This window comes from Gossypium hirsutum, chromosome D08 (assembly GCF_007990345.1).
Source record: "Gossypium hirsutum isolate 1008001.06 chromosome D08, Gossypium_hirsutum_v2.1, whole genome shotgun sequence".
NCBI lineage: Eukaryota > Viridiplantae > Streptophyta > Magnoliopsida > Malvales > Malvaceae > Gossypium > Gossypium hirsutum.
In genome coordinates this window covers 4797161-4808303 of record NC_053444.1, presented here as the reverse complement: position 1 = coordinate 4808303, position 11143 = coordinate 4797161, and the positions used below count along the sequence as shown (strand labels likewise).

The window sequence follows — 11143 nt, the reverse complement described above, 5'->3', positions numbered from 1 at the left end:
ATACCTTTGGAGGATTTCTTTAGATTTATTACGTCTCATAGATTCTTTTTATGTGAAACACATTGCTTTTCATATATAGGACAAAAAAGTCCATCACCTACCAACTAGGGTTATGGAATTTATGCACTTCAAGTGTCCTTTAGGCATAAAGGAGTAGTTCAAATCCCTAATGATAGCACACAAAGTCTTCTTTCCGTCTGCTTTCTTTTTAAGTGCTATACTTATATTCTAACTAGTGCATGGCTTTATAAAAAAAAAACTTAATTATTGTTTTGGTCCCTATGCTATAGTGCAATTTACGCTTTGGTGTTTTTATTATTTTCTTCAATCACTTTGTTTTATTCATTTTCATTTCGTCCATCACATTAGGTCGTAAATGTTTCAAATGAGCCTTCGTCTTGAAACCAAAACTCACCGTCATTTCTTTGATGCCATATATCACATCACTATAGTAGAAAAATAAAATGACATGTACATTAATTTTTATCTTTTATTTAATAATTAATTACTATAATTTAATTTTATTGGCTAACTGGTGATAATATATGTAGCTATAGTTAAGTTCTTCTATTATACATTCCATACAGATTCGAACTGTCATCTCTAATCTTAAATAAAACTTCTTCTAAGTTATCTTTAATAATTAATTGATTCATTATACTAATTCCCTCACATGATACGTGAATGGGTTTCTTTTCATGTCTTCTACGACCTCCATCTCTTTTCTTCATTTCCTCCTCCTCCTCCTTTATCCTTAGCTTCTTTTTATTCATTTGCCAATCTTTTGCTTTACTAGAACTTGCATCCGACTCTTCATTTTTGTCTTTTTCTATTTCTTCTTCATTAATTAGCCTAAATGAATTAACCATAGTTGCCCACCATTCTTCTTTGAGAGTCAAAATTAAATTATAAACTTATAACTTTTTAAAATTTTTTTTAAAGGATTAAACCTAGGGTTCACTTTGGGACACTAGTGTCTTGGTCATGCTAGTCCATTGTTTGATTTCTCCTTTTTGTTTTTCGCAAGTTCCGATGTGTTGAGTGTTGAATATCCATACGACACTAATAAGATAGTTTTTTCGAGTTGGTTCTTCATAGATGAATCATATAAAAACTTAACTAGAGTTTGAAATTATGTGTGGAATGGATGCCTAATGTGACCAATAAATCCGAATAGATTACAATAACAAAGCAAATCAAGAGATTTCAGTCAGAATTCCGCGTTTAAGAGCGTCGATAGAAAGAACCAACAAGCATTTTTTTCCCGACGGTTGCAAGCGTCGCTAAAAGTTTGTGGCTTTTGAAAACATCGCTTATGCTTAAATAAGGAAGCAACAATGCAAAACCAAAACCTTTCCTTTGTCAAAGCATCAACAGACAATCAATTAAAATACAAAAAAAAAAAGTAAGAAATTTTCTTTTAAGTAGTAATTATATATTAACATTCATAGAGATAAATCGATGGTAGTAACTAAAGGGTAAGCCTAAGATCTAATCCTTCTTCCTCTTCTTCATGTTTTCCTTTTTCTTCTTTATTGTTAATTGTAGATGCCCTCCGAAACTCAATCTCGTCGGCAAAATCTGCCCATTCAAAAGTTGGAACCCAACTTGTTTGCTTACCATCGACCCTCCTTATCTTTTCATCCCTTTGTCTTAGCTCATTTTTTCTCCTATTAACAGCTTCATGGAAATTCCTTATTAGGGCAAAGAACTGCTCCATCTTCTCATCTTCTTGCTCCTCATCTTCACCATTGCAGACATGAACTCTCTTCTTGCTTGCCATCTGAAACTGAATAAAGGGCAAGTTTTTGCTTGTGCTTTCTTTTGTGCTTACCAAATACCATATATAAGGTGAATGGGTCCGGGGGACCCAGAACAATGAAACCCAGGGAACGGCGGATTCTATGGGACGTATAAAAGGTAAAAAAAACGTAGAAATAACGCGTGGACTGAAAATTGAGCACTGGTTGACAATAAGTCTGAGTGGGGGGATGGTGTTGTTGATGGCATGCCAAACGTAAAACGTTGAAGGAATGTTGACGTAACTCAGATGACGCAACTATATGACCTTGGGTTAAACTATGCTGAGGGGCCAACCTGACTTTTGTTTCAAGCTTGCATTTTTCGTGCTACCGACATATTGATGGCCGATTCGAAATTTGTAATGATTTTGACCACTGAGCTCGTATGTTCTTTGTTCCCACTTTCTTTTTATATTCTCTTGGCATTTTCGTCCTGCCGCCATGGAAGCTTAGATTAAAATGCCCTATCCTTTTCAGTTTCAAGAGATATTTTACTAAGGGTTAAAATGTGATGTTAGTCCTTCTACTTGTATAGAATTTAAGATTTGGTTACCGCATTATAAGTGTTAAAAATTCAATTGTCATCATTGGTAGTTTATATAAAAATTTATCAATCATATGCCATCATATGATGATAATCGGTAAAAGTACTCTGTATATCTCATCTACTAAAAAAAATGGGCAAATTAGTCTTTACATATTAGATCAAAAAGTAAATAGATTTTTCTATTAAAAATTTCGTTCATTTCAACTGTTAAAAACTGGCTCCTATATGTCAGGATGAGGTACGCATGGCACGCCATGTATAAATATTTGGTTATTCCATCATCTACATAAGTTTTTAGCAATAGAAATGGATTAAATTTTTAACAGAAAGAATCAGTTTGCTCTTTAATCTAATATACATGGACAATTTTTTTCATTTTTTGAGCAAAAGAGGCAAAATGCAATATGACTCCTTATACAAATACTTCTATGGAACCAATGATGACCTAATCAAAATTTTAAATTGACAAATTTTAACAAAAAAATACTTACATTTTTAATGTCTAGACTGAAATTTTAAATTTTAAAAAAAGAAGAATAATAAGGGAAAACTAAATTTTTAAATAGAGGGACTAAATCTCAAATTTTGTGAAAGTAAAGGAATTATCCGCATATTACCAATTTACCTTTGTTTCCACTTAAAAGGCCTTTCTATGGTCTGGCTAGCTGTTTTGGAGCCCGTAAGTTTGTAGACAAACCTTGAAAGGATCTGATGGGACTCTGATGGGACACAAAGACAAGGTTAAAACTCTTGAAAAATTGTATCTCCTAGATGCTACCCTTCAAGAATAGTATATGTATATATAAGAATCTACTTACACTATTTTTTAAAGATAATATTCTAATAATGTATTATATAATTATAGTGGTTATGCACGTAAATTTTTAAATTAATATGATATTTTTAGCATAGTGATCTAAAATTGGGTATATATCTATTTACACTAGTGTAATTCTTTCGTATATTTTTGTAGGATCAATATTCTAACAAGTCAACCATTAAATGTATCGATATAATTATAGTTGTTATGCATGTAAATTTTCGAACTAATCTGATATCTCTATCATATTGATCTAAAGTATTGTATATATTAATATTTATTACACAATTGAAAGTTTTATATACATAAAATAAATGGTTAAAAAATTTTACTTTGCGTGGCGTGCCTGATCTTATATAAATAAAATATAAAATATGACGGCTAAATAGTTAAAATTTAATTATATATACAAAAATATGTAAAAATGTATAAAACTATCAAAGCTACCTTACATCCCAATTCTTTTCCGAGATAAATTTTTTAGTTGAATAGTTTTTCTTTTTATTTATAGGAAAATAAAGGTAGAGTATTTTTTTTCCTTTATATTTGCTTAATGGAATGCTAATGAGGTGACTCATCGCTTAGTGTGGGTGGCCTTATCTTTCACGTCTTATCATGAATTCGAGTCTACCTTAGATGTTTTTGCACCATTTCTTACTGCTGTTGTTATTGCTTCTTTAGTTGAGGGTGGGGTGCATAGGATCGAGTGTTTAAGGTAAGCCTATTGGTTTGATATCAGAGACGTGTTCCCTCTCTTGTTCTTTTTCTTACACTCGATTTCTTTTATAATACTTGATTCTAGAGATGAAGTCAAATTATTTTGGGGGTTGGAATTGAGTTATATATTTTTATGAGAGTTAAAATGCAATTTCATCATTACATTAGCTCATATCTTAATGATTTTTAAAGGATTAAATTAAAATTTTATCATTTTTAGGGTCAATCATTTACTAACTTATAATTTTATAAAATATAAAGGGTTCAATATGATATTTTTCCATTTGAGAGGTTAGAAAACAGAAGGGGTTAACGCATACACCAAATGGTCCAAAACCAATTCCTTGATCCAATAGCTCATTCCCAATGGACTAATAACAACTTTTTATCTGGAGGCATTGCAATGTACAAGGCCTTCCTTCATGTTGAGGAAACCCAAGTGCGAGTGTTTTAAGTACCTAAAAACATGTTAAAATAGAGGGTTTGACTGATGGTGATGCATTAATTAATTAATTAATGCCATGATGCTCGTGTTTCTAGAATTTCTTTTTGTCTCATCATTAAGATAGTGGAAGGTGGTGTGTTTGGGGACTATCTCAAGTAAAAATGTGAAGTAGGTGAGCCACCCTCAACAATTCCTACCAACATGGCTAATTTTCCTCCATTTATCATGCTTATGGTGTTAGGCATGTTTGGTGACAACCTTAGAATGTCTGGTTAATTTCTTGCTTCATTAAAGCTTTTCATTGTGTGTATTTAAGTGTCCTTTATTAGTGAGGGCTGGCTAATCGATTGGGGCCGCAAAAGATGGCAGCAAAGACGGAGGGAGTGATCACTGCGGTTTATAAAGTGAATCTCCATTGCAGGCAATGCACATCCGATATTAAAAAGCCTCTCATGAGGACTCAAGGTAGCCTATGCTATCCTATTTTCATTGATGATGATGAATTAACGGTGGTGAATACTGGTTGTGATACAAAATGCAAATGCAGGGGTTCATGGTGTAGAATTTGATGTTGGGAAAGGTGAAATTAAGGTTACTGGAGTGATTGATGTAATAAAAATCCACAGGATGATTGAAAAAGTTAGCAATAAAAAGGTTGAGATTTTGTCGCCTCAGATTAAGATCCCTGACAAGGACAAAGCTACTACTACACCCAGCAAACCCAAGGAAATCAAAAAGGTAATTTACTCTCTCTCTCACCCTCTCCCAGGTTAAATTCTATTATTACTTCTTATACTCAGGTGATTTATGATTTTTTTTTTAAATTTGAGAACTTATGTTTTTTTTAATTTACCAATATATGTTATTTTTGAAGAGAGGAAGTAAAAATATGTCTTACAGAGTGTATTTTTTATTGACATGACAGTAAAAACACACCTTGTAAGACGCATTTTCAAAAGAGAGAAATAAAAATGCGTATTATAGGACGTGTTTCAAGCCAACGGTAACTTTTTATTGATGTTGCTTAAAAACGCGCCCTATATAATATGTTTTCCTTTCTCTGTCCAAATTCAACATATTTTGGTAAATTAAACAAAAACAACATAGATTCTCAAATTAAAAAAAAAAGATCAGCATATTTTGGTAAATCGATCTCTTATACTCTCTCTCTCACCCAAGTTCAATTATATTATTACTTTTTATATTATGCTTAAGTTGTGGATTAATTTTTATGTTTTCAAATTTAGAAATTTCAGTCTTCACTTAAATTGTAGGTTTGAAATCTATTAATTAAAATGAGGTAACTATTTTTTGAGTATGGTAGAAATAGTATGTTGACATGGTATTATACATATAACAATATGTTTCCCAAATAAAATTTTAAAAATAGTAAAATTTAATGGCTACACTTCGATTATGACTTAAATTTCAAATTTTAAAAAGTGAAAGGACTAAAATAACCAAATTAGAGTACATAGACTAAAATTAATAACTTACGCATAATATAAGGACTCATAATAAAATTTGACTCGTGTATATATATATACATATAAAAGCACAAAATTGTAAAAACTTTTGAACCGATGAGAATATCATTTATTTTCTAACATATTACTAGATTGACATGTAAAATAATATAATATTTAATTTAGAATTATTATTAATTAAAAAAGTTGGTGTAAAATAAAATTTGTGATAATTATACATTTAAAAATAATTATAATTTAATAGAAATCGCGATAATTACTCATTTAAAAAAATTATAATTTAATTAACAAATATTGCTCTAAAAAGTTTAGTTAAAAGTTCGTGTAAAAATTTAAAAAAGTTTCTTTCAAACAAACAATAATTAATTTTTTATTTTTTACTTGATATTATTTTTTTACTAAATATTAATTATATATTATTTACAAATTACTATAATCAATTCATTGTGTATTAAGTACTAAGAAAATAAAAATAAAAATTGAACAGTGAAGAGTTTATTTTACAATATATCAAATTTTATTGTTTGCCCAAATATTTTAATGATCAAAATTTTTTGGCTTCGCCCCATGCGTTAGATCAAGTACAAATTGGTCTTTTTACGTTAAAATTTCATCTATTTTTACTGTTAAAAATTAACGTTGTTGATAGAATGACCAAATAATTACATGTGGTGTGCCACATTTCCTCTTTAATCTAATATGTATGAACTAATTGGTCCATAGTTTTAATAGAAGGGATAAAATACAATCTGATTCCTTCATAGTGCTTTTACCCAATCAAGCCATTAAATTAATTTCTAAATATTTTACATTGTATTTTCGAGCGGCAGCCAATTTTACGCACTACATCGATAAAAGTTCATCTACATTGTGACAAGTGTGAGCAGGATCTACGCAACAAGTTATTGAAGCATAAAGGTAAGAATGTACTTACTAAATTCGACATCACAAGTCTCTTCCTAAGTTTTCTTTTACGATGAATGCAGATATTTATAGTGTTAAGAGTGATATGAAAGCACAAAGCCTAACAGTGGAAGGAATAATGGAACCAGAAAAATTGTTATCATACATTAAAAAGAAAGTGCATAAACATGCAGAGATGATAAGCTCAAAAACAATGGAGGCTAAGGAAGAAAAGAAGGAGATTGTAAAAGTTGAAGCCAAAAAGGAAGAAGTGAAAGTAGTGGGTGAATCCAGTGAAAACAAGATTGTGAAGAGTACAGATGCCAGTGCTCCATATTTTGTTCATTACGTCTATGCTCCCCAATTGTTTAGTGATGAAAATCCCAACGCTTGTACTATCATATGAACCCTTTCGTAATATGTGCAAATACTAGTACTTTCATCATTAACGTATGAATATATTAATTTATTTAATTCATGTAACAATAAGCCCTTTTGGATGGATGTGTTTAGCTCTCTTTTTGTCTCGTGCTATAATATTTATTCTCATCACTGCAGTAACTAATCTCATCATTGCTGTTATTTTTACCCTGATCGGAGATAAATGCACCGTTAATCTAAAGATACCCTAAGTTTCATTTGAATTGAAGTTGTTTTGTTGAGTGTTATTTTCTTTTCCTCCCCTTTTTAAATTAGAAGAAAATATCTTGAATTAGAATTATGGGTTATTATGATTTGTTAATTTGCCTATTTCATCTTTGTCACTGAAAAGATAAAATGGTAATATGTGTTGAAGATAACATTTAAGAAAAATACATTAATAATTTTTTATCATAAATTATTAATTAATTCTTAACTCTATTTTTTAAAAAATAAATATATTAAAATATTTTAATTTCTGAATAGAAGAGATTAAAATAATAATGATATGGTACATATCTAAATAAGAAAAAAGGTAAATTAGTTTAAATTATATAGTTATGATTTTTTTAAATTTTCTAAAAAAATCTAAACTATTCGTTGATAAGTCATATAAAATAAAATAGTGTCACATTAGTAATGAAAGATTGAGGGTCGTCAATTTGTTTCAAATAAAAGAGTAGGGATCAAATTGAGTATAGATGTAAAGATTGAGGGCTAAATTTGTTATTTTTCCTTATATATAAAACACCAAAATCAGTCTTTAACGGCACAATTTTAATGGAGGGACTATTTTGCTCATTCATCTAACGTTCATGGACTAATTTATCCATTTTCCTGGTAGAAGAACAAAATGCAATCCAAGTTATAGTACAGGGATTGCTATGGTACTTTTACCATAATTATTTTAATTTTAAAATTGAAGTATTGAAATACAATTATTTTTAGAATATAAAAAATTAAAGGGTAAACTGCAAAAATAATCACTTATGTATGGTTCAAATAACGTTTTGGTCACTGAACTTTAATTTGTTACGTTTTGGTTACTAATGATATTGATTTGTAACATTTTAGTCACCATGTCATTTCCTGACGTTAAAAATGTTACGAAAGTCTAATGTGGCACAAATGTTTGAAATAATTTGGTTTAAAAACAGTTTTCTGTCATAGTAGGAAATTAAATTTTTGAAAATCGAGCCGATTTGTGATATTTATAGCAATAATTTTTTTCCGAAAACTACTTGAGCTTTGTGCGGAACGGATCTTAGACGTTCCCAATCTTTGGCTTTGTGTTTTTCGAAGCTCTCAAGTGAATTTTGAAGAAATCTAATTTGAGAAGGTGAGAGATGATGAAGAGGGGAGCATTTTGGAGGTGAGTTTGGTCTGAAACATCACCAGACAACGGTGGCAATAGTTGGGTGACGATTAGGGTTGTAAAAGGAGAAGAAATAAAGAGAAAAGGAAAAGAAGAGATAAAAAGAATAAATAAAAAAGAATAAAATTAAGTGACAAAAAAAAAGAAGAAAAGTTAAAAAAACTATATAAAACCCATCTGATCTCACATGAAAAAGAAAGGGAAGGATAAGGGGAAATTGTGCCTTCAGTCCCTGGAGTCAACATTTAACGACACCATTTGTGCAATGTCTGATTTTTGCAATGTTTTTAACGACGGGTAATGACATAGTGACTAAAATGTTACAAATTGATAACGTTAGTGAGCAAAACGTAACAAATTAAAATTCAGTGATCAAAATGTAATTTAAACTATACATAAGTAACTATTTTATAGTTTACCCAAAATTAAATTTTACTTGTTTAAGAAGTACAAGTAACTTTTAAGATGAAACTTATAATTCACTTTTAAGTATACAACGTGGATGGAATATATTCAAATTTTGATAAACATTTAGAGGTTATTTATGATAGGCCTAATGACAAATTTGGTCACTAACATTTGCATGTTTTGTCAAAATGGTCCTAATTGTATTTTTGAGCTTTTTTTGGCCATCAACCTTTGTTCTTTTTCTCAATCTGGTTTTTCTAACAAATTTAATGAAAATAACGCTAAAAAAATTAACGAGAATGATGTGCAATTTCATATGTGAAATATTTTTAATGAGATATAATTTATTATATACTTAGATAACCCAATAAGATAATTAATGTAAAAATAATAAAATAAATACATTAAATTTAAAAAATAACTCTTAATTTAAAGTAAATAAACGTAATTATCTAAAAAAACTAACTCAATAGAAAAGCTTATCAATAAACAAACGTACGAAAGATTGAAACCTTTTGAAAGAAAAGAAATTTTGAAACCATAAATTTATTCATTAAATCTATTGGAAAACGGATTGAAAAAAAAGGACAAAGGTTGATGGTTAAAAAAAAGCTCAAAAATACAATTAAGGTCATTTTGACAGAACATGCAAACGCTAATGGCCAAATTTATTATTAAGTCTTTATGATATTATTTCATCTTTTTATAAGCATTGAGAATTGGTGAGTTTGGATAGGTAGTGCGGGATGGTATGTTTAACTTATTTTTTGTCTCACGTTATAATATCGCTACAATATCTAATCATATTACTACTGTTATTTTTACGCTAACCACAAATAAACGCACCATTCATCTAAACCACCGTTAATAATCTTCTATTGAATGGTGCAAGAGATAGCTTCGCCATCTGTTGGTTAAAATTCCCACACGTCTTTCCATCTTTCCGTCTAACCTTTTACCATTCAAAACGTCAGCTAACGCTTTAATCAACCTAACGTGTAAAATGATTCCCTCGTGCATCCCCCACCACCATTGATGCAATATCTACCTGATCTTCCACGCCTAGCTTCCAACCAAACATATCGAGGTTGTTCATTAAAAAAAGAAACATTCACCCAATTATGTATAGGTTTGTTGATTTGGACATGCACAAATTATTGGTCACTTCCCATGTACTATTATTTCTCTACCTTGCTACAAACATTCACACTTGTCAAATAATAAGTTGAGTGAATGTTGAGGTTAGGTACAAATTTCATGGTAATGCCCTTTTTCTTTCTTTATATATACACAAAAGACAGCAAAGGTAAAGGATTGAGGAAAGCTGTATATTAAAACCAATTAAATTACTTCAATTTTTTTTCTCAATTTGATGATAATGTTGAATATATAGTAAGTTGCAAATGATTGTAATCTAGCCAATTCATGGTAATATTTTAACCATCTCAATCCCCCCCTTCTCTCTCTCTCTCTTTTTCTAATAATGAATTTAATCTTTTTATTATAATTATTCTACTTTAATTTAATATAATCTGACTTTCATAGTTTTACAGGGTAAATTATAAAAAAATAGTCACTTTTGTTTACCTCAGATTACATTTTAGTCACTTATGTTTAAAATGTTACGTTTTAATCACTTACGTTATCGTTTTGTTACCAAGTAGTCACTCTACTGTTAAACTTTCTAACGGCGGTTCTATGTGGCAATCCAAATGGGTTTTAAATGCCAACTTGGATGTCCAATTGCTGGGATGAAAATATGTTTTTTTAATTAAATAAATTTAATTTGAACTGCCACATAGGACATCCAAGCTGGCATTTAAAACCTATTTGGGTTGCCATGTAGGACCGCCATCAGGGAGGTAACAAAGCTTAACGGTAAGGTGACCCCTTCGTAACAAAACGATAACGTAAGTGATTAAAATGTAACATTTCAAACATAAATAACTGAAATGTAATTTAAGACAAATAGAAGTGACTATTTTTATGGTTCACCCTATTTTTATATTTTTATTAGTATATGTTCAAATTAATAACATTGTATTAACTGCCATTGTTAAAGTAATGACATGGACTTTCCTGAATCCATTAACACTTAACACTATTTATATGAACTTACTAATGTTGAAAAATTAAATCTCAAATTTTAATATAATAAAGGGAGTAAAACTATAATTAATCCCTTTTTTCTTAAAATAAAAAATGTTAGCAAATGTTAC

The 11143-nt window shown here is 29.8% G+C and overlaps 2 protein-coding genes across 2 annotated transcripts; one reads left to right on the top strand and one right to left on the bottom strand.

The window, feature by feature from the left end:
• Positions 1–1471: 1471 nt before the first annotated feature.
• LOC107908597 (protein NIM1-INTERACTING 1) lies at positions 1472–1783 on the bottom strand. The gene has a single exon (XM_016835813.1). The coding sequence runs from the start codon at positions 1781–1783 to the stop codon at positions 1472–1474; it is 312 nt and encodes a 103-aa protein (XP_016691302.1).
• Positions 1784–4556: 2773 nt separating this feature from the next.
• On the top strand, positions 4557–7272 carry LOC107919020 (heavy metal-associated isoprenylated plant protein 4). The gene is made up of 4 exons (XM_016848564.2): positions 4557–4796; positions 4879–5069; positions 6649–6736; positions 6805–7272. Exons 1-4 carry the CDS (start codon positions 4694–4696, stop codon positions 7125–7127), a joined length of 705 nt encoding a protein of 234 aa, XP_016704053.1. The 5' UTR covers positions 4557–4693; the 3' UTR covers positions 7128–7272.
• Positions 7273–11143: the final 3871 nt, after the last annotated feature.

Excerpts from the sequence above, each read along its gene's own strand:
- LOC107919020 (XM_016848564.2), top strand. The coding sequence starts at position 4,694 with ATGGCAGCAAAGACGGAGGGAGTGATCACTGCGGTTTATAAAGTGAAT. Across the intron at positions 5,070-6,648 it reads AACCCAAGGAAATCAAAAAG|CCAATTTTACGCACTACATC; the intron begins GTAATTTACTCT and ends TTCGAGCGGCAG. Across the intron at positions 6,737-6,804 it reads CAAGTTATTGAAGCATAAAG|ATATTTATAGTGTTAAGAGT; the intron begins GTAAGAATGTAC and ends CGATGAATGCAG.
- LOC107908597 (XM_016835813.1), bottom strand. The coding sequence starts at position 1,783 with ATGGCAAGCAAGAAGAGAGTTCATGTCTGCAATGGTGAAGATGAGGAG.